The following is a 27,984-nucleotide window of genomic DNA, read 5'->3' on the forward strand; positions in this document are numbered from 1 at the left end:
CAGGATGGAAAACTAGTCAAAGATCTGTCAGTGAACAAAACTGTTCGGAACACTTTCCCATGAAGCCAAGATGTCTAGCATCCACTCCTTGTCCCCTACTATCTCCCACCCCTGTGCTTGAACAAGCCACTGTTATAGATAGAACTCAAGATGGTTTTGGTATCTCATTTTTGAAATTGCAGCATCTTCTTATCACAGTCCCTTGGTTTAAACCACTATCTTTTGCCATTTTGAAGACCACATAATGAAAAATAAAAGTTGTCTTTACAACTGTGATTTCCGTGCACCTGTAAAAGATGACAATAGCAGACCCTCTGTCGGAGAAAGTGAAGACTGCAGGTGCTGGAGATCAGAGTCAAGAGTGTGTTGCTGGAAAAAGCACAGCAGGTCAGGCAGCTTCCAAGGAGCAGGAGAATCAGTATTTCAGACATAAGCCCTTCATCAGGAATAGCAAACCTTCTGCTTGTTTTCATCAGTTGAACCTTAGTATTCTTTGCATTACCATAGATTTGTGTCCTTTGTTTCCACCAGCCTTTACTTTCCAGGGTTTCAATGTTGAGCTGTTCATCTTAAAGGTTTTTAAGAACCTCATAATATGAATGTATACAAAACAAGTCTCCAGAGACCCCTCACAGCTCACTGAACAAATCTAAAGTGAAACTATAAAAATGTTTTCTTAACATTTGAAAATCAAAATCAAGTAGTACGTTGCTCCTGTGCTTCAGAACCCAGGCTCTCAAAGAATGTTATTTTATGGATTAATATACCATTAACCTAGAATGAGTTGCTAACGTGCCATAAACTACTTCCTCTATCACAGTTGACCAAAAAGGCCTGTAGATCCAGTCATAAGAAAATGCTGGAAACAAACCTACCACATGGTGAGGTTCAAACTCTTGTTTATCTGCATATGCAACAGTGAGAGGGGGAATGCCTCGCTCTCAGTTGCTGTATTTTTAGAAACACATGTTCTGTAATTATTGAATGGACCCATGCATTCCTTTACTGCTGAAATAGCTTTGAATCACCAACATGCAAACATTAGGTATGCCTTGGCTGTGGCTACTAAGAGCACTGGGAGGTGACAATATAAAGAAGGGGTTAAGGTTTGATATCTATGGAATAATTGTGGTGATAACTGGCATAGAAATAGCAAACAGTAACAGACAGAAAAAGAGGCATCTGTCCGAATAATTATTTGTTCAATTCGAATCAACCTAGGCCTATTGACCTTGGGTCTTGGAGTGAGACACAAACCAGTAAATTTGCTATTATATATATGCAGACGCATTTGGAATTTTCATTATGTTGGCATCTCCCAGGTAATGAAACATTTTATTGATTTTCTTTTTAGTTTAAAGGATTCAATGAGCTGCTGTGAATACAGTTGAAATTCTTTATCACGGATCTTTAGGAGGGCAAGTCTAGTAATAGCAGTGGAACACTTAGTGGCAGTAGTCAGTGATTGAACTGTAGATGTGAATTGGTTTTCAAACTTCAAACTCATTCCAGGAATATGTGGAGAAAATGTAATTTTGACGGAATCTCTTTACGCTCAAAAAGACACTGCCAAAAGAAGCCTCTGAAAAAAACAAAATAAAAACTCCAAATCCTTGAAAGTTGATGGTTTGAGGGAGAGTTTTGTGTGAATATATTGTTCCTTTGAGAATCCTGACACCTAAAGATACAGCACACTGAGAGTTCAGTTGTTAGAGCTTAGGCTTAAAATTGTGATTAATGGTTAGGTTTAATGTTCAATTTTTATTTTTGTCTTGGTATCTTGATAATTATTTTCTCACTCAATTACTTATTCACTTCATTCATGCATTGCAAATGTGTGATTAATATGAACTGGGGGAAAATAATTTTAAAATGTTAACTGGAAAAATGCTTGCTGTATGTTGGATGACCATACTTTGACTGCATCAATTTTCAAAATGTCTTGATTCTAGCATATTTTTTAAATGAAATAATTTCAAGATGCAACTCTCCCAAGGTATAGTGCAGTATCTCTCAATGCTTCACACCAAAGCAAGATATAGTCAAATGAAAATTGCTATGTTCATCATAAGCCTTGCCTGAAAACGTTGCTGAATATATTGGAAAAATCACTTTTGCTATTTCAATGATTCAATATTTCTGAGCCCCACACTTTAGAAACTTTGAAGACACTGAAAATAATACAGAAGAGATTTATAAGTATGGTTTCAAGGATAAGAAACTGTAAAGCTAAGAAGAGAGACTGGACATGTTGAAACTGTTTACCTTGGAGAGGAAAGGCTAAAAGGAAATGTAATTGTAGTTTTCAAAATCAGGATGGGTCGAGATAAAGTAGATAATGAGAAATTGTTCCCAGTCTTAAAAGGATTGAGTACATGGGGGGCACAGATTTAAGGTAATTTGCAGAAGATACATATGGCACAAAGAAAATGTTCCCACCCAACATGTAGTTAGAGTCTGGAATGCATTACCAGGTGGAAATCAATTCAGTTGAGTCATTCAGGAGATTATTAGATGATTATTTGTACAGCAACACCATGCAGGGTTCTGGGGAAAAGGCAGGAGAATGACACTAAATCATAACATTCATTTGGAGAACCAGTGCAGAACACAGTGGGCAAAATGGCCTCCCCCTGCACCAAATAAGTTTCTGATTCTATGATTGTTGGACAGCAGTTGATAAACTACAGTAGATTTTTAAAGCAAATATCTTTGGTAAAAATAATGCTATTCATGCAAAATTTCAAACCAACTAATTACAGTTTGCTGTCATATGCAGCAAAGCTAGTAATAAAACCCATAAAACCTGTTCAAGCATGTAGCTGTGCTGCAGTAATTCAATGTTTGTTCAGTACTGCAATATCAATATTTATAAAAACCTTGCCTTTACTATAGCTAAAGTAACAAATATGTGGAAAAATACAGGCAGAAAACATTGGTAATTAGTACACAGATTACTAGTAGTAAATTAGCATTGGTTTACCAGCCCCTTGAGTGCTTTTGAACTGAGGAATTGAGTATATAATCAAATAACATGCAAATATTAATGCCCCAGATTCTGAGTCTCCAGATCCCAAGTGCAATTATTTTCTATTCATTTTAATTATCTTTAACGGATGACATTAATGACTTTGAGTTAGAACTCTTTAGAAGGAAACGCTATGAAGGAAGGTGATGTTCAAATTTGCCTGTGGGTCTGAAAATAACATATATATATTGGTTCCTAAATTTAGTACTGTCAAGATTTTTCTGTATCATGTGAGTGGTGATCACATTAGTCACTCAAAATGCTTTCATCATTATTATTCATTTAATGTGTGTAAAATTTAAGTATTGTTTAAATTTGTATAGTGTAACTGAAAGCATCTTGGAAATTAACATTATATTGTATGAATGAAAAGGCTAGATTTATATTCCAGTCATTTATTTATTTCATCCCCATTTAGCAAATTCTTTCAAGCTATTAAACAATGTGAAAATGAAATATATAATAATTACAAGAATGTAGTCAAAAAGTGTTTAGGCAAAATTAGTCCTTTACACTTCACACATTGCACACTTACTCTTCTGTAATGATTTTTCCATAATAAACTAATGATAAGTCAGTCCTCTTTCTTCAACAATATTTTCCTTAAATAGTAATAATTTGATATGAATGATTTTAAAATATAATTTATAATTAATTTACTAATGTCAGGAAAAATATGTCTGTTGGAAATGTTGGAATATTGCATGCAATTCTGGTCTCCATCCTATTGGAAGGATGTTGTGAACATGAAAGATTTACAAGGATGTTACCAGGTTTGAAGGATTTGAGCTATGGAGAGGTTGAATAGGCTCGGGCTGCTTTCCCTGGAGCATCGGAGGCTGAGGGGTGACTTTATAGAGGCTTATAAAATCACAAGGGGCATGGATAGGAATAATAGACAAAGTATTTTCTCTGAGGTAGGGGAGTCCAGGAGAAGAGGGCATAGGTTAAGGGTGAGAAGGGAAAGATAATAAAAGAGACCTAAGGGGCAACTTCTTCACTCAGAGGGTGGTACGTGTATGGAACGAGCTGCCAGAGGAAATGGTGGAGGCTGGTACAATTGCAACATTTAAAAGGCATCTGGATGGGTATATGAATAGGAAGGGTTTGGGGTGATATGGGATGGGTGCTGGCAGATGGGACTAGATTGGGTTTGGATATCTGGTCAGCATGGACAAGTTGGACTGAAGGGTCTGTTTCCATGCTGTACATCTCTATGACTCTATGATTCTATGTCACAGTGTCTTTACCAGCAATATTTGCCACTTGACTTTGCTATTTGAAACTCTATTTGAACTTTTTCGCTTGTATAAATAGAAAGATGCATATGATGGCTATAATAGGTTAGCAAACAATTTTGTTCAGTAAACTGAACAAAGAAATTTGGGCTTATCATCAAGCTTGCTGCCAACTTGCTAAAGTCAGTCAATAAAGCTAATTTTAAAAATACAAAGATTTTCTGACAAAATAGTACATATAATGAGAGTTGATTCATCCCAAACCTTATTAATATTGTAATCATTTTTGGTATATCCAAGCAACTACCGTTTTATCATATGAACCACTGCAGTTATTCATTTGGAAGAAGAGTCAATTGGAAGTAATCCTAACATTTCTGTTTTTCCTTTTTGTCACCAACTGCTGTGTAAATTATTTTACAGAAACTTCACTCACGGATTGTAGATCTTTCGTCTGGGGACCTCTTCTCTAATGCAGAGCGGAACAGAAGTCCTATCCAGTCAAGAATTACAGAGACTCAAATTCATGTAAGTTCTTTTCTTTCTTAGATTCTTTTGCATCCTGTGAAACAACCATCCTATTTTTGTGTCAAAGCTCTCTGTAGATGAAAAATAATGTTCACCCTTAAAAACATTATCAGAAGAGTATATTAAAAGGCACTCTCATTGTTCCACTCTAAAAATGTTTTCTGAAATTCAATATCATCTCCCCAATGTGTGTCACATTGTACAAAAAGGAATAAATCTCAGGTCATTTCCCTGAGACACTTTTTTCTAGTATTGATTACATCTCAGTCTCTCTGAGAAATGGGATGGAGCATTTTATTAAAGTCCATGTACCACATTACTCATCCTATATTTATAATATATTATGTATGAACTTTTAAAAATTCATGTGCTCTGCCTTTTCAGCAAAGGTTTGCAGACATGAAGAAACTAGTCAGTGAAGGCTACGGTTTGTACATCTCATATACATCTATATGTTGAGACATAAAGTAAATACAAACAAAGCCAATTTGCTAAATATCCTGTGAGAAGTTTTAGTTTATCAGCAGCAAAGTTAAATGCAGCATTTCTATTCATGAAGCTTTGTAAGATTTTATAATGTGAGAATAATGATTCACTCTATTTAAAATCTACTGAAAGCAACAGACTAAATGTAATAGTTATGTTTTAAAATGTAAATAAAGGTAGTTAAGCTGACTACATCTTATGCCTTGGTAACAATAGAAGAACCATTATACTTTGCATTCTTGGAATTTCTGACCTTTCAAGCCTCATAAGTAATAACAGATTGCCGGACACAGGACAAACAAAGCAGACCAGTCAACTATTTCAGAAATATTATGTTTTCTTATCTTGCTTTATTGATCATTATCCATGAAATTATGTTGGTATAATTGAGAAGCTAATATCAATAGTTTACATTTTATTCCCACATGTATTTTATTGACTAAAGCCATTTTTATGTTGCATAATTTCTGCATTTGATCGAAGGAAGGAGGAAATAAACAATCAAATTTTTTCTTTATAGTTGAGTTGTACTCATCTGAAATCTCATCAGCTGTAAGGTGATTGCTATCCCATTACTGAAGAAAAATACAAAGTGTCAATGTGTATGATAACCAAGAAGGTGTAATTGTCTACAAGTGGCATGAAAATGAATGACACTATGCTGCATAACTTAGTTTAGGCTAAAAATTGACTAGATAGTAACCTAATTTGCTTCTGTGATTTCTGTAGAAACATCAAACTGATTTGAGCTTTTTGCATTTTATGGTAAATCAATTGCTTCCGTGATAAGCTGCAACCTGACAGTCATTTATGGTCAATATAATATAGTTTTGAGAGCCACTAGAAAAAATTGTCACTAATGATTAAAGATTTTGACACAACTCGTAAATAATGCACTTTGTTATTCAAAATAGTGCACAGGGATTATCTTCTAGCAATATTTGCACTTCTTTTGTGATTTAATTCTATTTCTGCATAATGAATTAATTATTTTCAGATATTTATTTAAAGCAAGAGTGCAAATTACATTGAGCAGCTTCTTAGTTATACTGTGGGTTACTCTATTTACATGCTTGACAGGAGAGGGCATGCTGTTTGCATTCTCATTTTTCATAATACTAAATGAGTGAGAAAGAAGAGCAATAAATAAAGATTCAACACTAAATTCAAAACACCTAGATGATCCAATTGGCTGAGTAATTTTTAAATCTCGTTTCACGCTTGACTGCATTTGTAGTCTACCGATATGAACCTCACATAGTGTGAAATAGTCTGATGGAGTGCATCTTCTGATGTATTAAGATTCAAAATGATTCCTCACCTATTTGTCAGAATTTCTCTTGAATTCAGGTCTGAAATTTAGAACTATGTCGGAAATAGTGAATTATGTTAATAGTTTGATCTAGATTGCTGTAAACTGAAGCCTGAAATCTAAGTTGCCTTTTTTATTCTGTCTTAAATTACTAAACAATCTATATCAAGTTCAGGTAAGAAAATTATGGATCTTAAGGATTGTCAGTTGCTTTATAATCCCATTGAAAATATTCCACATTATTCTGCCACCTGTTTGTGCACATCTCAGACAGAAAAGATATTAACAGAAAAGTAGTTTTACAGAATGAGTGGCAACATGAGTATAATGATCTAGATTTTGCTGTAATAATAACAGAGGCTACATTATTTTAGGAATAAATTGAAAAATAATGCCTGCCAATCACTCATGCACAGTAAAAGTGGAAACCAAAGTTTTGTTGTCCAACTTGATCTGCTAATCCACGAGCATCAATAGACTGGTACTTCAGTGACATGCTCAACATTTATCTCTGTGAAACTGCCAGTAAAATCACCCGTAAAAATTTAGGATTGTCGATTGACATGTAAGAGAATTTTTTAAAGCCAGATAAGTCTTGATATATAATTCTTAAAAATAAAACAGAGGAAAATAATTGACTTGAATAAATTTAAACATTCACCTGGGAGAACACAATTATTTCTACAAGCTGGAGTAATTAAAAGTGCCACAATCGGAGGAGACTGAATCCCCTGCTGAGATTTTTGTTTGAAATGGATGAATGGCACTGAATATCTTTGGATTCTTTCTTTGCCCTTGTCTGCTTCCTGTCAAACATGCTTGACAAAATTTCACATAACAACCATCTCTACAACTTGTTTTCTCAACAAAATTCAGAAAATAAATTTCTCTCATCAAACAATATATCAAATTAAGGTTGCATTTGCACTGCAAGTTTGAAACTGGACTTTGCACTTTGGATAGAAACATAGAGACGAGGATCAGAACTAGGGTATTCAACCTTCAAGTCTGCTTTGCTAATCAATATCAATATGGCTGATCCTCAAACTCAAGGCTTTCTCTCTATCTCTCTTGATGCATTTAACATTTTTTTAAAAATGATCACTCTTTTTCTTGAATGCATTCATAGCCTCCACAACCTTCTGTAGGAGTGAATTCTGCTGGATGGCCACCTTCTGCGTGAAGCAATGTTTCCCTATCTCAGTCCAAAATGGTCACCCCCCATCCTGAACATGTGACTGTGGCCATGATTATCCTTGTCTGACTCCTTTCGATCAAGTTTGTAACATTCTTAAACATTAAGAATAAGGTCTGGGTCAGAGGTTTCACCAAACAGAAAAAGCATATATGTCTTTAGATTGTGAAAAAAGAAAACTTAAATGAGATGTAGATGGACATAGCAAATACCTATGGCACTAACGCTTCATGAATGAGCAGTAGATTTATACTGTACATGATGTGACACACTGTCTTCCCAGGAATCTCACACTGCTTCCCTCAGGTCAGCAAATGCTCTGATTTTAGATTATTATGGTGGGTTTAGTGTCATTGGGAAGTGATTTCAGTTTTAAACTGCTGTTAAAATGGCAGTATAAATGCAGCTAAAACTGAAAGGATGAACAACTTATTGAAAAAAATAATTTTATTTTTCCACATTGACTGAACTTTCTTATTCTTTTGCCATCATGCTCATTTTGATAGGTTTTGAGGAATTTGAGAATGTACATGCAAATATTATAGTGCAGCAAATAGTTTGTAGCCTGTACATGAATACTAATTTCGAGGTAGCTAACAGAAATTAGAAATGCAGGATTCAAATCTTGCGTGCATGAATCCTGACGGATCTAATTTTCTGTATCACAATTTAGGGAAAATTTAATCTGCACTACAAAGAGGTGCAGCCTGCATTTAAAAAGAATCATCAGTACGGTCAGAGATTAGATTCCAGATTGCATGCAATGACATGACAACTTGGAAGAATCTGTGAGCATGAAAACCTCATGGTGTGCTGAGGTTCTGCCGACAGTAAGCACTTACTCATAAAAGATGGGTTGATCTGAATTTCTGAGGCTTGAGTAGAATTCATCTTAGAAAATCTTATAACACAGAAGCAGACCTGTTGGCCCAATTCATCCATGTCAAGCAAGTTTCACAAACTAAGCTAATCCCACTTGCTGGCATTTGGCTCATATCCCTCTAAATCTTTCCTATCCATGTACCTGTAAATGTCTTTTAAATGTTGTAAATGTACCTGCATCTGCCACTTCCTCTGGAAGATCATTCCATATGGGCACCACCCTCCACGTGAAAAGGTTGCCCCTCAAGTCCCTTTTAATTCTTTCTCCTCTCACCTTAAAAATATGCCTCCTAGTTTTGATTTCTGCCACTCTAGGGAGAAGAGCTTTGCTATTCACCTTATCTGTGTCCCTCATGGTTTTATAAACCTCTATAGGGTCCCTTGTCAACCTCCTATGCTCCAGTGTAAAAGGTCCCAGCTTATCCAGCCCCTGCTTATAATACTAACTCTCCGGTCATGGCAACACCCTGGCAAATCCTTTCTGAGCCTCCTGTATTTTAATAATATCCTTCTGAAGTCCTGTGGTTTTAGTTACTACATAGAAAATAAAGAATTGCTTATGCTGGAATTCTGAAACAAAACCAGAAATAGCTGGAGAAACGTCTGTGGACTTCTGAAGAAGGGTTACTGGACCCAAAGTGTTAACTCTGGTTTCTTTCTGGATGCTGCCACTGCAGTCTGTGCTATAGAGAGTATTTGGAATAAAGTTGACTCTCACGCTAGTAGATCCTGTCAAGTTATCCCAAGGACATCTGTCACGTTACAGTGCCTGCAATTCAGATATCAAGTAATTGTCAGATGTTATGTCTGAAAGAACCAACAATGTGTTCACTTTCATGTTGATCCTGTTCAACACTCAGTTTCACCAAAACGACAAGGTGCGCTCAAGTGAAAAAAACATTACAGATGACATCCCTGTAAGCATTTATGATTCCTACATCAACCTTCTGGCCTACATGAACAAAAATGCTTTGCACACATGCATTGTGTAAGATAGTATTTGATGGTTTAGGTGGCAGCTAGTCTCTGAAACATTAATCATGGTTTCGGATATTGCTAAGTAATCTTCGTACTTCAATATACTTTTGTGCTACAATATACTTTCAAGCCATCCCAAGGACAGCAGTCATGTTAAACAGCAGCATATCACTTTTGAGAGAAAAACCATTGGGGTGATGACCAGTAATGGTATTAATAAAGAAATGTTTATACATCCATGGCTGTTGATTCAATTAAAAAAAACTCTTAATACCAGAGGAGTGCCATGAGATGCAAGCACGACCAACTGTTTACGGGCTTCTCCATCTTCACCACAACGAGGAGTGTACAGGTCATTCTGCTGTAATGCTCCTTTCGTTAATGGGAATTCACTATAATGTGATTGCCGAACTGAGGATACTGTTTCCATAGCACTAACTTTCAAAGCATATATCGATTCCAGCCCCATTAGTCTAAATGGTGCTGCTATTATGTGATTTTCTTATAACACGGGATTGCACAAGAACAGAACTACCGTGTTGTAGTAGAACTGATTGTGTCCAGTTTTATCAAGATGAAAGATTGTTAAATCCCATAGCTTTCACTTATTAATGCACTGCACTGAAAGTTCTTCTTATTACCAGCATATTGCTTCAGCCAGAATCTTGGTCAACTGCTTCCCTCCCACTCCTTATTGCACAAGTGATTTGAACAAAAAGAATCATAGAATGTTATAGTACAAAATGAGGCCATTTGACTAATCATGTCTGTACTAGCTCTCACAAGAGCCACCCAGCTAGTTTTATTCTGTAGCCCTATCTCTGTAGCCCTGTAAATGAATATATATATATATATATATATATATACGAGCTCTCTTTTGAAACCTCATATAGAATCTGCCTCCACCATTCTCCCAAACGGCACATTTCAAAGCCGAAAGACTCTCTGAGTAAAGAGGTTTCTATTCATCTCACTCTGACCTCCCCTACTGATGATCTTGAAATTGTGACCCCCCCAGTTAATAACATATCAATTACTGGAAACAGAATATCTATCTTTACCCTGTCAAAATTCCAAAGCAAAGGTCCTAACAACATTCCCTGGCGAATACCACTAACAACTCCTCTCCAATCTGAGAAATACCGACCCATTGTTTCCTGTCTTTTAGTTAATTTCTAATCTGTACTGGCTAGGACCCATCAATCCGAAGCACTTCTAATTTCCCAACCAACCTGCCATGTGGCACCACATCAGATGCTTTCTGAAAGTCCAAATATGCAACATCCACAACACTATCCTCATTCATTGCCTGTGTCACCTCATCAAAAAATTAGATCAAATTTGTCAGAAATGACCTGCCTTTGACCAAGCCATGTTCTCCGAGCATTTATCTATCATATTTCAGATTATGATGTCAGTTTTCACATTACTCATATCAATGGTCTATGGTTTCCCAGATTATCCTTTGTCCCTTTCTTAAAGTCACATTTGTGAGGGAGATTCAAGATGGCGGTGACCCAGCAAGTCTGACTCTGTAGTGCTCTGCCTAAGACTTGGGCAAACTGGGGCGTCTGCTTTCACCACACCTTTTAATTAATTTAAAATAGCTTTTGCCCAGCATACTTAGTCATTTTGCATCAAACTTGAACAGTTTGGTGTTGTTCTTAAAATGACTCAGGGCAAAAATTCCTGAAGTTCACAACAGGCAGGGACCCCTCCCCCACCCCCTCCAGCAGCAGTAGAGATGTCCCCGGCTGCCTCAGGGGATTTAACTGTGGAGGCAAGCCTGATCTCCGTGATCAGCAAGCTGCAGGAGAGGATCAATGCCTTCATCGAAGAATCCAGGAGCATGTGGGAGTCATTCTCAGTCATGCTGCAGCGAGTCTGGACCTTGGAGGAGCACATCGAACACCTCGATAATCAGGATCGTCGAAAAAATATTCAGTTGCTAGACCTTCCCGCATGGGAAGAGGAAGGCCAGCTTGCAGTATTTTTTTGGAGCAATGACTCCCTCAAGTATTCAAGTTGGTGTCCGGATCAGGCCAGGTACGGGTGGAGTGGGCCCACCGAGTTGCTATACGCAGGCCTGGGCCAGCCAGCGCCCCCGCCCGGTTTTGTTCCAGCTCTAATGCTATAAAGAGAAGCAGATGCTCCTGGAAGCCTCCAGGGTCCTGACGAAGGATCCCCGGGACATGATGCACAAGTGTTCCAAGATTGTTATTCCAGGATTTTTCTCTAGCCATGGTCTGCAAAAGGAGGGCATTCGATGAGGCGAAGAAGCGCCTAAGAGACCTAAACATCCAACATTCCTTGCACCACCCAACAACACTGCGCTTCAGAAGGATCAGTACATGACTTTGGATCATTGGAGAAGGCTAAAGAATGTTTGGACTCTCTTAAATAGACTGTCAGATTCAAATCGTATGGATAACGATTTTGCTTAGTGCCACCTTCCCCTGGTTTACCCCTTCTTTCCTTCTCCATCCCTTTTTTGTTCATCACCTTTTCTAGGGGGCAGGGAAGGGGCCTTATTTACTAATCACTATGCGTATTTGATTTATGTGGGAGGGGGGTTTGTTTTGTCCTACATTTTTTTAGAGTGGGGTTCTCTTCTTCTGTCATCTTACTTAGTTTACTAATCATTGCTGCGTTTTTAACCTTGTAGTTTTATATATTTATATTTTGTATTATGATCGCTAAACGCACCTAGGTGTTGGTGTGGGGTGTGGGGGTGTCGTGGGTCACTCACTTACAACTTTGATTTTACAGAACACTTGAATTTGTCTACTCCTTTTTATAATGCCTAGGTTGAGGGCGGGGCACTAGTTAGGAGAGGTTATGTTGGGGTTATTGATAGGTAGTCACACCCCCTGGGAGCAAGGGGGAGAATCTCCTTTCAAATGTGTTTTGTGCTTTTTTTACTTTGGAATAGTTTTTAATTGTATTGGTCTTCATGGTCTTTACTCAAGGTGTTTTGGGTGGGGTACTTCCTCCTGGGGGGTCTTGGGCTTGCTTGGACGATCATGGCTAGCTATTCGCTTAGGTGGAACATCAAGGGGAGTAATTTGCCAATCAAAAGTAAGCAGATGCTATCAAATCTTACAAAAGAAAGTGTTGATATAGCTCTTTTACAGGAGACACATCTACTTGACAAAGTGCACTTAAAATTCCAACAGGATGGATATGACCAGGCGTTTTTCTAATCCTTTAGCTCAAAAAGTAGGGAAGTAGTCATTCTCATTCGGAAGAATCTTCCTTTTAAAATCTTCAGCCAGATAAAAGATGAATCTGGATGGTATATACTGATCAAAGCCCTAATAAATGGAGAGGAGTATAGGATTTGAATCTTTATTGCCCCTCCCAGCATATCCCTTCAAATTTGTAACAGAAGCGTTCTCTAAGTTGATGGCTTTTGGGGCCCGCCATTCAATTATAGGAGGAGATTTTAATTGTATTATGGACTCAGAGACAGATAGGATACCCAAGAGTACTATGGGTATATCTCTTGCATCCAGACAATTGGCAGATATGAATAAGGAGCTAGGGCTAGTCGATGTTTGGAGGTGTCTTCACCCCCAGGGCAGAGACTTTATGTTCTTCTCTAACACACAGAATGTCATACTAGAATTGATATGTTTTTGCTCCCTCAACCCTTTTGAATTCCATATTGTCCTACAAAATAGGTAACACAGCAATCTCTGATCATGCCGCAGTATATATGGAAGTTAAGACTAGGGACGATGGGACAGGCCCCCAACATTGGCGTATGGATTCCTTTTTAATGAAGGATAGCAAATTTATAAAATATTTTTCTCAAGAGTTCAAAACCTTTCTGGAAATTAATTCAGGTACGGTCAGTAATCCATCGACGATGTGGGAGACCATCTCATATTCTGTGACCCAGAAAAGACAAAAGGAAGAACAACAGCACCTGCTTGAGGCTCGCTTGAAGGCAGTTGAGACAGCGTATGTTGATAGGCCCTCTACACTAAGCTACAAAGGATCACAGCCCTTAGGACAGCCTTGAATACTGCACTTACCCAAACAGCAAAGAGGGAAACGTTATTTGCAAAGCAAAGATTATATGAATATGGCAACAAGTCTGGCAGATACCTAGCATATCTTACTAGGAAAAAAAGGCTCCTCAAGCTATTACGTCCATTAGGGAAAGTGCTGGTACTCTGACTTGCAATCGTACAGCCTTTAGAAAGTTCTATTTTGAACGGTATAAATCACAGGATTGTGAGGATAGAACTAAGAAGATGGAGTCCTTCTTTAAAAACTTGGCTTTTCCAGATTTAACCTCAGAGCAGGTGTGGATCCTGAATGCTCCCCTGGTGACCCAGAAACTACTCGATGCAATTAGCCAGCTTCAGAGTGGCAAGGCACCTGGACCAGATGGATTCCAGGTTGAATTTTATAAAGAATTCATAGGGGAACTGGCTGGTCCAGTTATAGATATGTATAATTACTCCTATAGTCAGGGCTACCTCCTGCCTTCATTGAGAGAAGCAAATATTTCTCTCATTCTTAAAAAAGGAAAGACTCCAGAAGATTGCTCAACATATAAACCAATATCCTTGCTAAATGAAGATTTTAAAATCCTTTCTAAAACGTTAGCATTAAGATTGGAGAGGGTCTTATTCTATTTCATAAAAGTAGACCAGACGGGGTTTATCAAGGGCTGTAGATCATCTAACAACATTAGAAAGGTCTTAAATTTGATACAAGCCTGTCAACAGGAAAGAATACCGAGGATAGCTGTCTCCTTGGATGCAGAGAAGGCATTTGAATGGTCATATCTTTTTTACACACTGGAAAGGTTTAGTGTTGGAGAGGTATTTTCTAAATGGGTCTCAATATTTTACAATGACCCCAAAGCAGCCGTGATTAACAATAGTTTAGGTTCAGATAGCTTCAGCGTGGGTAGGGGCTGACGTCAGGGATGTCCTCTCTCACCGTTATTATTCATACTAATAATTGAACCACTAGCGGAAGATATATGAACTGACTCTCACATAGTGGCTTCGAGGGTTGGTTCGGGTAAACATAAAATCACTCTCAATGCAGATGATGTCCTCCTGTTCTTAAGCAATCATTTGATATCCGTACCCCACTTAAGTCAAGTAATTAATCTATTTAATATGTTCTCAGGCTACAAAATCAATTTTACAAAATCGGAGGCCATGCCGTTGGGTGGTCTCGTTAGTATATCCAATTTATCGGACGAACCTTTTTGCCCTTTCAGTGGTCACTGGAGGGTTTTCTATACTTAGGTATTTTTATCACCCCAGTATTTGGTCAGCTGTATAAAGCCAATTATATACACTTACTAGAGAAAATAAGACAGGACCTTCAACACAGGGAAGGTCTCCCAATAACCTGGTTAGGCAGAGTAGCTCTAGTTAAAATGAATATTCTGCCTCATCTCTTATATCCTATGAGAATGCTCCCTTTGATGTTGCATAAACTACATGGCTGGCTTGGTTCCTTTATTTGGAATCATAGACAGCCCTTTATCAAATTAGAGAAGCTGCAGCTTCCACAAGCAAGGGGAGGACTGGATTTTCCAGCCTTTAGGAGGTGTCAGTTGAGCTCGCTATTCGGCAGTGTAGCTGATTGTGGGTCACAAGAGACCCAATCAGTTTGGTTAGACATCGAGAACTCCCAAGCAAAGTGTCCCCTCATCAATCTTTTATTTTTAGATAAGAAGAGAGCTTTTATGGACTATTGTAAAAACCCTATTGTGTTAAATACAATTAAAGCCTGGAGGATAATGTGGTAAGATGAGGGTAACTTACAAAAAAAACTCTCCTTAAACTCCTATAGTGGGAGCATGGGGTTTTCAGCCAGGGCAGACAGATGCTACATTTCAAACCTGAAGGTCCAGAGATATCTCTTGCTTAGGGGACCTATACGATGGGGAGGTTATGATGTCTTTTGAGCAGCTGCACCAGAAGTTTGGACTGCCTAATGGAGACCTTTTTTGGTATTTCCAAATACGAGGTTATATACAGAAGAAGACCACATTATTAGACAGTACCTACAAATTGGATAGGGAGAGAACAGTACTATGGCTAATGACCCTCGGTCAGTACTCTTTATCACTCATTACATAACGAGGTATCGAAATTCATGGAACAACTGTTTAAATTATGGAACCAGGAATTGGGGTTAGAAATTCCATCAGATATGTGGGAGGACACCTGGGAAAATGCCAGAAAGATCTCTATTTGTAATAAAACTCAAGCTATTCAATTAAAGATACTTCATAGGGCTTATATAGTACCAGAATGACTGGCAAAATTTAGGGTAGGAACATCCCCAGTGTGTCCTAAATGTAAAATAGAAGTGGGCACTCTCACACACTGTTTATGGACATGTCATAAGATTCGCAAATACTGGGAGTAGCAAATGCTCTGACAGAAATCTTGGGAACGAGATTGGATTTGATCCAGTGTCTCTTCTCCTGGGCTTTTCAAATCTGCCCTCCCTAGATGTACACGAGAGAAAACTACTCTCCATTCTCTCTTTCTGTGCAAGGAAAGATATCTTGGTTGATTGGGTAGCTGAGGGCCCTCCAGGACTTTCAAATTGGCATAGGCTAATCATGGAATACATCCCCCTTGACTTCCTCACAAATATGGTGCACCAAAAAACAGAATTATTGTATAAAACGTAGCAGCCCTTTCTGAACTGTATAGACACAGATATTTCGGCCATATTGTCAAGGGCTTTTGTCTAGCAGTGATAGTGGTTCTAGCTGGTCCGCCCCCCCCCTCCCCCTCCCCCTCCCCCCAACCACCAGGGGGAGGAATCCTGTATAAATATGGGTTTTATTATTATTTGATGTTAATCGATTTTGAGTACATACTTAATTATTTAATTATTATGTCATGTCTTACTAGTAATGTAAGATTTTATGCTTTGGTTGTTTGTAGGATAGATTAGTAGTTAGCTGAATTTTTTTTCTCTTTTTTTCTTTTGTTGTGTTTTGGTTATTACTTATTTATTTTATATATATTTAATTGTATATTAGTGTTTATATTTGTTTGTATTACTTTGTAATTTTGTAAAAAATGTTAAAAAATCTCTTTTTTTCTTTCAATAAAAATACCTATTTAAAAAAAAGTCATATTTGCAATCCTACAGTTCCCTATGGCTAATCTTGTGTTAAGAGTGGCATGAAAAATGTTGTGATTTGCTCCTTTACCCCTCTCAGCAATCTAGGATACATCCCATCTGGGCCTGACAACTTCTCTACCTGGAGTTCAGTCAGCAGTTTTACTACCTATACTTTATCTATCACCACGATATTCAATTGTTCAACACCCGTATTTTCAATTGGGCCATTGTCGCCATTTTATAGTTTGGTAAAGATAGATGCAAAGTACTCATAAGAACACTAAAAAAATAGGAGCAGGAGTAGGCCATCTGGACCTTCAAGCCTGCTCTGCCATTCAATAAGATCATGGCTGATCTTTTTGCGGCGTTACTTACCCGCCTTCCTATACTGTTCAAAAAATTATCTATCTTTAGCTTTAAAAACATTCAATGAGGAAGCCTCAACTACTTCTTTGGGCATGGAATTCCACAGATTCACATCCCCCTGGGTGAAGAGGTTTATTCACAATTTGGTCCTAAATCTGCTCCCCCTAATTTTGAGGCTATGCCATCTTGTTCTAGTTTCACCCTCCAGTCGAAATATCCTCTCTACTTCTATCTTCTCTATTCCCTTCCCTTTCAATAAAAACCCTCTTCATTCATTTAATTCCAATGAATATAATCCCATTCTACTCCATCTGTCCTCATAAGCCAACCCTCTGAACTCTGGAATCAACCTAATGAACCTTCTCTGCATTCCCTCCAGTGTCAGTACATCCTTTTTCAAGTAAGGAGACCAAAACTGCACACAGTACTCCAGGTGTGGCCTCACCAACACCTTGTACAGCTGCAACATAACCTCCCTGCTTTTAAACTCAATCCCTTCAGCAATGAGGACAAAATTCCATTTGCCCTCCTAATTACCTGTTGCACCTGCAGACCCAATCTTTTGTGATTCATGCACAAGGTCACCCAGGACCCTCTGAATAGCAACATGCTGCAATTTTTTTTACCATTTATATATTTGTCCTTTTTATTGTTATTACTACCAAAATGGATGATTTCACATTTATTAACACTGTACTCCATCTGCCAGAACTTTGCCAACTCACTTAAACTATGTCCCTCTGCAAATTTTTAAATCCTCTGCACTTTGCTCTACCACTCATCTGCAAACTTTGACACACTACACATGGTCCCCATCTCCAAATCATTTATGTAAATTGTGAATAATTGCGGTCCCAACACTGAACCCTGAGGCACACCAACAGTCACTGATTGCCAACCAGAAGAGCACTCATTTATCCCCACTTTTTGCTTCCTGTAAGTCAACCAATCCTCTATCCATGGTAATGCATTGCCTGTAACACCATGCATCTTTACCTTATGCTGCAGCCTTTTGTGCTCATTTATTACTTCTGCTGTACCTTTTGCCTCAGTGAGTAGCTTACCTCCTTGTTCCTTATGGGCCCCACTCTATCCTTCATTAATCTTTTAATTTTAATATATTTGAAGAATATTTAACCATTTGTTTTCATGCAGCCTGCCATCCTTTCCTCCTGCTTACTCTCTGTCTTCCTTCTTCCAGCCTTTGCCCCTCTGCTGCATATGAGATATGCTTCCTGATTTCTATTGCGTATTGTTCCAGAATGCATCGTATGCTTTCCTTTTCTTCCTTAGTTCCTCATTACTATCCTCTTTCGTTCTGGTGACTGATCACCCACACACTGCTATCTCTGTACTCCTCCTGTGCCATTGTGAGCAACTGGACTACTTTTTTGCCATGACCAAAACTTGCTGTTTTAAAGCTCACATGCTTTACTATCTGCCACACCAGGCAAAAGTGAGCACTGCAGATGCTGGAGATCAGAGTCAAGATTAGAGTGGTGCTGGAAAAGCACAGCAGGTCAGGCAGCATCCGAGAAGCAGGAAAATCGGCATTTCGGGCAAAAGCTTTTGCCTGAAACGTTGATTTTCCTGCTCCTCGGGTGCTGCCTGACCTGCTGTGTTTTTCCAGCACCAATCTAATCTTGAATCTGGCACACTACCAGATCTTATAGCTAAATGTACAACAAGTAAGATTCTCTAGTATGCTGCTAGCCTATATAACTTAGGATGAAGGGCAGCCATTGTCCAGCCTGTTGGATCTACTCCAGATTATTGTGTTTGCGGCACGGCCAGGTCAACATTAATTTTGTTATTTTGAGTTCTCATACTTAAAAGCAATATAAATCATGTAATCTGCACTATCTGGTCAATTCATTTCTCCCCACCTAAGGATAGTTTTGACCTTTCATTTTTTAAAAAAAGTAGAGCAAAGTGCTTAGTCTCATTCCAGAAACAAGTTGGATAACATAAGCATTCAAATATTGTATTATCCAATCCAGCCTTTCCACATTTTTCTAAAGTTTCCCAAGAGATTAATGTATCAATACCATTCAACACCAGGCAATGAACTGTGATAAAATATCTTGCAGAAAAGCATGAAAACTATGATTGATAGATAATGCATGAAACTTGAAACCTCAATTATATGAAATTGGATACAAAGTAAGATTAGATTGAAAGTACGCAAGAAGTCAGTCAACATCTGTGGTGAAGGACAGCAAGTCGAACATTCTACACAGAGACAACAAACGCAGCTAAGGGTTCAACTCCTAATTCCACCCACGCCCACTTGCTAGCATATCTAAGAATTAAGTACGAATGTGCTTTTCTCCCAGTGGGCATCAGCTGGTCCACCTCTTATTACCAATGTCCACAGATTCTGCTTCTGATGTTTGTGTTGAGCTTTGCGAGGGCTCTAGTAAAAACCAATGACAGCACAATCAAAGTGGGAATTGCATAAAGAAATGAAGTGACAAGATACATAAAGTGGAAGCCCTTACTTGTGGCCACAGTGGAGATGTTGTCAAAGGAACCATTTAATCTGTATTTGGCTTTCTGTGTCTCATGTTATTTTCCCACTGGGAGAACCAACCATGTGCCAATCAACCACACCTTCTTGTGGCTATTCACTTCAACACCCCTCCCACTCCACTAAGGACATATCCATTTTGGGTGTCTCCACCGCCTACACAAGGCCACTGGCAAAACAGAGGAGGAACACCTCATCTTCCACCTTGTGACCTACACCCACATGACATGAATGTTAAATTCACCATTTTCCAAATCTCCCCTTCCCCACCACATACCAAATCCAACCCTCCGACTCAGATCCGCTCTCTTGACCTGACCTACATGTCCATCTCTGCAACTCATTGCTCCACCTTCTTATCACCATCACCTCCTACCTTCACCCATTTATTGCCAGAGCTGAAAATGTGTTGCTGGTCAAAGCACAGCAGGTTAGGCAGCATCCAAGGAACAGGAAATTCGACGTTTCGGGTCAGAGCCCTTCATCAGGAATGAAGGGATTTATTGCCATCCCACCTCACTTTCCCCTAGCTCCCCCACCCCCATTTATATCTCAGCCCCCATTCCCCTCCCCAGGCCTGAAGAAGGGTTATGCTTGAAAGATCAACTCTTTTACATCTCGGATGCTGCCTGACCCGCTGTGCTCTTTTCAGCGTCATGCTTTATCAACTCCAGCTAGGATGTCAAGTATCGAAACCAAACTCAGACATTCAGACTGAAGGACTGTGAACTGAAAGTTACAGTTGGATCAAATTCTACTAGCCCAGCAGTGAATATGAGGTCCAGCAGCATTCCACCACATCAACTAGCCCTATTATACATGATGTTCTGTATATTCTATATATAACCTTGAAATGAAACTCTGAATAGTTTAACTTGTTTGTAATGCGCTCTGCATGTGGTTTCCCTAGAATCTATCAAGTTGGGCTATACTGCAGTACCTGGATGATATCAAGTCAACTAAATCATAATTGTCTGCCTTATGAAAGAAAAATGAACCTATGCTTTGATTTGTAAAATGGGAACTTTGCATTTTATTTTCTCAGATTAGAGTAAAGACATTTTTAATTTATTAAACATAAAGCACTTTGAAAGAATGGAAATCATTACCATTGGTAATACATTTATTTAAGGTTGGAACTGACTTGAGAGAATAGATTTTAATATAGAACCAATCAAGTTTGTATCTTATTCTTGATATGGATCAAATTGAGATATTTTGCAACCAACAAACTAATCCCAGAAAATGGAGGAGAAAAATTATAACAGGCCAATGAAAGTTGAAAAGATGGATTAAAGTTTTGTCAAAATTGAGTCAAAATCTATGTACAAAACTTTAGTTTTTTTTAAACAGCTCCTGACAGATCTACTTGTTTCTAAAGTAGATAGATTTTTGCAATTTGTATGAATTAATTTCTTCTTGGGATCCTGTATCCTACTGCTATGTGGTGATGAACTTTGCTATCCATTATGTGGATTGATTTGACCTTTATTCCATAGGAGCACAGCAAAATAAGTTTGGAATAGGGCAACAACGGAAAAGTAGTCACATCAGCATTTCAAACAAAGACGTCATGAACTGGATTGAAATTGAAGGATAGAAATTACTTTTTGTTACATTTTTATATTCACTAGCCTCAGCATTTAATGCAGTAATATAATGGGGATAGATATTTCAAAGACTTAAAGTGAAATAAAAATGTCTGTTTGTACATTTGAAGTGATCTGTTAGCAGTGAATGAAGGGGCAGTTTCAAGTGGGGAGGAGCAGTTCCAGTATGTGACAAGTATTTCCTCTTTTTTTTATTAACAGGGAGCTCTGGAGAATGTACCAACTATTTTGAAGTGCCAGAGTCAATTAAATCTGGCAGTACCTACTCAACTCTATCCCAGGAGCAGCTGTAGCAGCAGTGAACTCTCTCTCTCAAGTGCCTGCAGTGAACATTCAAGTGGCTCCTTTACTTGGAATGAAGGAAAGACATGCAGTAAGAGGGTACAGTTTGAGTCCTATTGAATGAACTTCATTTGACAACCATATTTCAAGAACATTAATGCAGTTGGCTGATAATAGCACTTCTTATTAAACAATTTTAAAAGTGTTAAGCCCAAAGTTCCTGGGAAGCACCTGTTGGCACAACAGTGGCAGAGTGGAACAGTTGTCTGCCCTATCCTTAGGCTGCAGCCATTGTCCTGAATCCAGGGAATGCGGTCATTTACAAATGACGCATGGGTAGTATATTGCTGTAAGAGTACATCAGCATCACTTAAGCTGAAAGTCTGCTTGGTGTTACACCACTCTAACAGTGGAGAGGACCAACAACATCACAAAGATTGGTTATCCTTCATAACCTCACGCACCTTGTTGAACAAAAGGCTTTTTAACCTCTTTGGAATCAAATGTATTTGGTTTGGATCTCCTTACTGGCATCAACTGGATGAATACCAGCTAATCCTTAGTTGCCAAGAATTCTAAGGAAACCTGAGGGTTCAAAGGGGAAAAATTTTCTAGAGAGCCAATGAAACTCCTATATACATCACCATAATAAAGGACTTTGGATTGAAAATTAATCTACTACATGCACAAGCAGAAAAAAAAAGAATCTGAAGAGAATTGTGATTATCTCAAATACTGTCCATTGTTACTCATTCTTCAGCTTTGATTAAGGCAGAGGTTAAGGACCTTTATGTCAAGAACAAGTGATTTAACAAGTTTAAAAAATGGCAGCACTACAAATAAGCAGGCATATAGGGAAGGCAATGGCTCAACGGTACTATCACTGGGCTGCTAATCTAGACATCCAGGTAATGTTCTAGGTACCTGGGTTCAATTGCGTGACAGATGTTGGAATTTGAATTCAATATTTTTTTTAAAAATCTGGAATTAAGAGTCTAAGGTGACCGCAAAACAATTGTCAGCTGTTGAGAAAAATCCATCTGGTTTGCTTATTTCCTGTTAGGAAAGAAACTGCCATCTTTACCTGGTCTAGCCTACCTGTGACTCCAGACACACAGCAATGTGGTTGTCTCTTTGGGCAGTTAGGGGTGGGCACTAAATTCTGGCCTCGCTAGTGATGCCCTCATCCTGTGAATGAATAATAAAAAAAACAACTACAACAGATTCCCATGTGTATACCCAATCTCAAATAACAAGAATGTGTGACTATGGTAGCCTGCTTCTTTCCCGAGGCTTTTGCCTGTTTACTTGTTCTTAACCATTTCCTATGAATAAAGAAAATATGACATATCCTTTTGTCATTTGCCATTCTGTAAGAATCAGTTACCAAACTGTTAGAAAATTGGGATCATTCATGATGCAAATATTTATCCGAACTTGTTGATTGACTTAGTACTTTCTTTTTACTTATAGTCTTCTCTAAGCTGGGAAAAGAGACTCAGTATTGGCTCCTCACTTCCCAGCAACCTCTCCAGTCCTGCTGAAGAACTACCTCCAATTCGAGAGAAAGAAAACCACATCCTGGAAGGATTAAAGAAGCTACAGAAGAAAAAGCCTCTGTCAGAGCCATCCTCATTTGTGTCAAAATGGGCTTACAAGGATTGCATGAACTCAAATGAAGGGATTTACTCTCTTGGTCTAAAATGTCAGAATCGCTACAAGACTAAAGATCAAACATATCTTAAAGCTGTCAATAAAGACATGTGCCTAGAGCAAAGTAAAATATTTGGGTATGATTCTGACTCCCATGATGATCCAGATGATGACTGCACAGCAATCCTAACCACCAAAATTGAGGTACCAAGTAAAGACTGCAAATCATTCCGCAATAAGCTAACGCACAGTGTTTCTGATAGTTTGTTCAGTTGGGATGGCAGTGTAAAATGTGTTTCAGAAAGGCTTACACACACAAACTCAAGAGAAATGCCTGAAAAGTTGACTAGTTTTGTCAGTAGCTTTCAATCAAGTGAAAAACAGTGTCCAAGCAACAAGTCACCTGCAAAGAAATTGCAATTCGATCTGACCAAACCACACAATAAAGATTTAACTATCCAGCTCTCTGACACTGAAGATATTGAAATGTTAGATGAAGTGCATCTAGAATGCAAGGAGGAAATAAATTCTTCTGATTTTGTAACAAGTTTATTGACTGACAAACGGTCAGCGAGTCATGCAAACTTACTCAGTTGCAAAAACACATTATTCTCATCTGCAGACAAAGATGAAGACCATTTTTCAAGTTGCTCTGACAAAAGGCCAAAGACTTTGAACTTATTGGAAGAGAATTGTCAGTCCACCAAGTCTGTAAAAACATCATCTGCTGAATGCCTTACAATAGTGTTTGATGCTGAAGATGGCCAGCCAATTAAATTTAATTCCCAGCAGATAGCAAGTGTCACTGTGTCTTCAAATGACATTTCTAGTCCAATTGCTTTAGATGGGACTCACCAGCAAACTATTTTTGCTAAAGATGCTGCACTGATGCCTCAAGGGCTGATGGGTTGTCAAGGAGGAAGTGATGCAAAGAATTATACAGTTTTAGAGTCATTGCAAGGTCATGCCGAGCAAAAACAGTTAGAAGACCCAGATGTCAACAAGACAATATTTAGTTCGAGTGTTCATACAGATTCTGTAAACTCTGACAGGCCATTGACACCGCACATTTTTCAACAGGAAAAATTATTGAAGCCAACTTTTAATGCAGACTATAAATCAAACTGTGTATCTTCTGTATCTTCCCTGCAGACATATTCTACTCAAAAGCCACGTCTAAGCAAAATACCTAGCAGAGGCAAAAGCTCACCTCAGAAAGCCTGTAAAGTAAACATTGATCTTACCAATACATTTTCAACATCTCCTTTTATCCAAGACAAGTCGCAATCATTATCAAATGCAAAACTTGCCAAACATTTAAAAATGCCAAGTATTAGTATTAATCACTGTTTAAAAGGTGGATCTGTCAATCCAAAATGTAGCCCACAACTTTCTCAGAACTCTAAAATTACATTCCACTGTGAAACAGAAGACAACCGTGCCAATTTAATACAAGGATCTTTGTATTCCAGAAGACAGATGACCGATCACGGAGAACATCCCACACAGGATAAACATGATCATTTGGAACACGAAGAAATCAATTCTCCATCACCTCCAACTCCACCAGGGAGATCTACTTCGTTACTATTTAGACCAAATTGTGAACATTCGCTGAATATAATGACAAAAAAGGAAGAACCAATTCCTGTTGACACAAACATGGATACATCTGCATCTTTAAACACGCATAGGATTACAAGTTCTGTGTCAACATGTGTTCAATTGACTAAAGAAGTACAAAGTCAGCAACCACAGAACACCCCAGATGGGGCCTATGTGTGCAGTTCCCAATATGAAAGAAACACATTTCAAAACTCAGTACAACAATCCCAAGAATCAAATGGAGTTGCTAAAGATTTGACAGTGGACTCTTTTGAAAAAAGATTTCAGAAAGCAAATTGTTCAAATACTTCCACATCAGTGCACAGTCAACCTTGTCCCCAAACTGCTGGTAAAGCCATTAGAAGTTTAACATGCATTCATGCAAACCAAAAGTATCCATCTGCACAAAATACCTTCTCTGCCAAAGCAGTGCAATTATGTGAAAATGAGTTGATGCAACAATGCAAACCATCTAATGTTTTACCAGCATCTTCACAGTGTTATGCCTCAGGTATAAATGAACCATCACCTCAGCCACAGCCTTCTGGTCTGTCATCTCCTTGTTTCAGTAATATTTATGATGAAAAAAACTTGAAAACTCGCATTCCTGTTGGACTGAAAGGATTCTTAAAATCTCCCCCATTACTGAGAAAAAGTTCGACTGTACCTGGGAAGCATGAGAAAGATACCATTAATATCTATTCTAAAGGAAATGCAATTCCAGTGAAATCTAGACAGACTGATATATCAAAAAATACAAAATCTCTGGAACAAACAGATTCATTAGTTGACTTCAAGGAAAGTGGTGACCTTCAAGATGACCTTATTGTTAAAATAGGTTTTCCTACAGACTTTGAGGATAAAATGAAACCTGACAGAAGCATAGCTGATGGGAATGATGTTGACAGCATAGAAATTAAGGCATTTAAGAGGTCAGTTTCAGCTAATAGCAAACCAAACCTTAAACCAGCCCTGGGCATGAATGGTGCCAAAGCTCGAAGCCAGAGCTTTAGCAATCAGACTGGGGAGAAACCTTTTGTTTCAACGGTTGATGGGCCAGGAAAGGTACGAACACAGATAATTACAAACACGACAGAAAGAGGCAATTCATTGACAAGGCAGAACTCTACTGGTGCAACAGAAGCAATGCAAACAAAACCTGCTAATAGTTCATCAGCTACTCAAAGTCCTTCACATTCTCCAAGAATAGGGGATTTTTCCTATTCACGCCAAGCGTCCTATGGAAGTGTAAGCAGCTCAAGCAGCCATCACAGCAGTCCTAGCAAGTTACCCTGTAGAACACCACCAAAGGGAGATGGCCATCTTAGTTCTTTTAAGTGTGATGGCAACCAGTCACCACCTCAGAAAGAAGTCCGAAGTCTAGCTCTAACTGATAAATCCAGTGAGAAAAAATCAAAACAAACGCCTCAGAAAGGGAAAAATATACTACAGGCAGGATATGAGTATCAGTCTTCATCACATTACTCTCCATTGGAAAATCTGAGCAAATTGCAGAGTCCCACCAAAGTGAATATGGTAAAAAATGTCAAGAAACAAGAGAACCTCTTAAAAAGGCCTGAGACTTCAGACAAAGTATCCATTTCTACTTCCGCTTCTGGAACTCAATGTAGCATTGAAGCAAAAGTCATGTTGGGAATTCAACAAAATATGCAGAAGGTGCAAGGACAGGACAAGTTTCAGGTATCAGAGATAAAACAAAGGACTGGACCTTCAATAGCCAAATGGTTTGGGTTTCGAAAAAGCAAGTTACCAGCTCCGAATAACAAAAAGTCTGAAACTTCAAAATCCAAAGATGAAAAGAAAGAAACCAAAAATGAAATCAAGCAAACAAAATTCGACAAAAGGAAAGACAAAAGAAAAAGTGAAAAAGCCTGTGAGGATAATGAAGTTATGATAAAAGATACCTACTTTAGTAAAAAATTGGATGGTGCTTCTCCAACTTCTCCAAGCAAAGGTTGTGAGATCTCACTGCACGAAACACACAACAGTAGAAAAAGTAGCCTTGCATCAAAACACCATGGCCATAAGGATCATGATTCAACAAATGACCAGTTCATGAAGGAACTTCTACACAGGTAACAATCTTAATTATTTCATCTTAAGTATTGTTTCACTAGATTTGATACTTCAATTTGTCATGATAATATTGCACAATATAATGTTATTTATCAGCAGACATCCTTTATTCCAACTCTCTGTTCTTATAAAATAAAAAGCAAAAGAACTGCGGATGCTATAAAATCAAAGACAATAATAGAAATTGCTGGGAAAGCTCAGCAGATCTGGCAGCAACTTTGGAGAAAAATCAGAGTTAATGTTTCAGGTTGAGTGACCCCTCCTTGACCTGAAATATTAACTCAGATTTCTTCCAGAGATGCTGCCAGACCCCTTGAGCTTTTCCAGCAATTTCTATCCCTGTTCTTATAGCTCTATACAGCAAAAGAGAATAATTGCAGTTGAATTTCATATTGCGCTATCTGATGCTTTGGTTTTTACTTTAGTCCAAATGTCAGTAAAGTTTAAATGTTTGTGTATTAATTAAAATTAAACACGATGGATGGAAATTGATTGTAGTCCATTTCAAGTTCACAACTGCAGTGCACCAACACTGTCCATCTTAAATGGAAGTCTAGAGGACACTTTGAAACTGAATCTCACATTTCATTTGCTTACTTTGGGTTTCTTGTCTCACCTCCACAGGTAACCTTTTCCTCCTCCAAAGCTAAATGCAGGCTGCTTTTGGTGCTACCAATGATATTAGATAAATTTGAGGGGTTGTGTTAATGATAATTGGAAGGGAAGAGGTGACTGTTTATGCTCTTCTCGCAGCATAGCCAGGATCTTTGGTACACTTGAAAAGAGAAATGAAGCCGTGTTTCTTTGGTGACTGCATGGATCACTGAAAAATGCAAAGTGGAATGGGTTCTATAGCTGTTTCAAAGATAGCTGATCAATTTTCACAAGATTAAGATCCTAATTTCCATATGTAAATAACCTAATGCTTCTTTTAGGCAGCTACATGAACTACCTAATAATGAATATAACAGTTTAACTGCCATACTTTCTCATCAAGATGTTCCTGAAATTAGTGCTCATTGTGTTGATTGTACGCCTATAAAATGATTCCCTTCCAAGAAATCTAATG

At 38.3% G+C, this 27,984-nt stretch overlaps 1 protein-coding gene across 6 annotated transcripts in view; it reads left to right on the forward strand.

Moving 5' to 3' along the window:
- Positions 1–27,984, forward strand: part of nckap5l (NCK-associated protein 5-like) — an 807,388-nt gene that overhangs the window by 696,996 nt on the left and 82,408 nt on the right. For 5 of the 6 annotated variants that reach the window (XM_060827141.1, XM_060827140.1, XM_060827143.1 and 2 more), the window contains 3 exons: positions 4,690–4,794; positions 21,480–21,659; positions 23,034–26,914. In XM_060827141.1, coding sequence (XP_060683124.1) covers positions 4,690–4,794; positions 21,480–21,659; positions 23,034–26,914 — 4,166 coding nt within the window. Of the gene's footprint in view, positions 1–4,689; positions 4,795–21,479; positions 21,660–23,033; positions 26,915–27,984 lie in introns of those variants that run through there. The other variant, XM_060827145.1, reaches the window with a different exon arrangement.

Source organism: Hemiscyllium ocellatum, chromosome 7, assembly GCF_020745735.1.
Source record: "Hemiscyllium ocellatum isolate sHemOce1 chromosome 7, sHemOce1.pat.X.cur, whole genome shotgun sequence".
Classification (NCBI taxonomy): Eukaryota; Metazoa; Chordata; class Chondrichthyes; order Orectolobiformes; family Hemiscylliidae; genus Hemiscyllium; species Hemiscyllium ocellatum.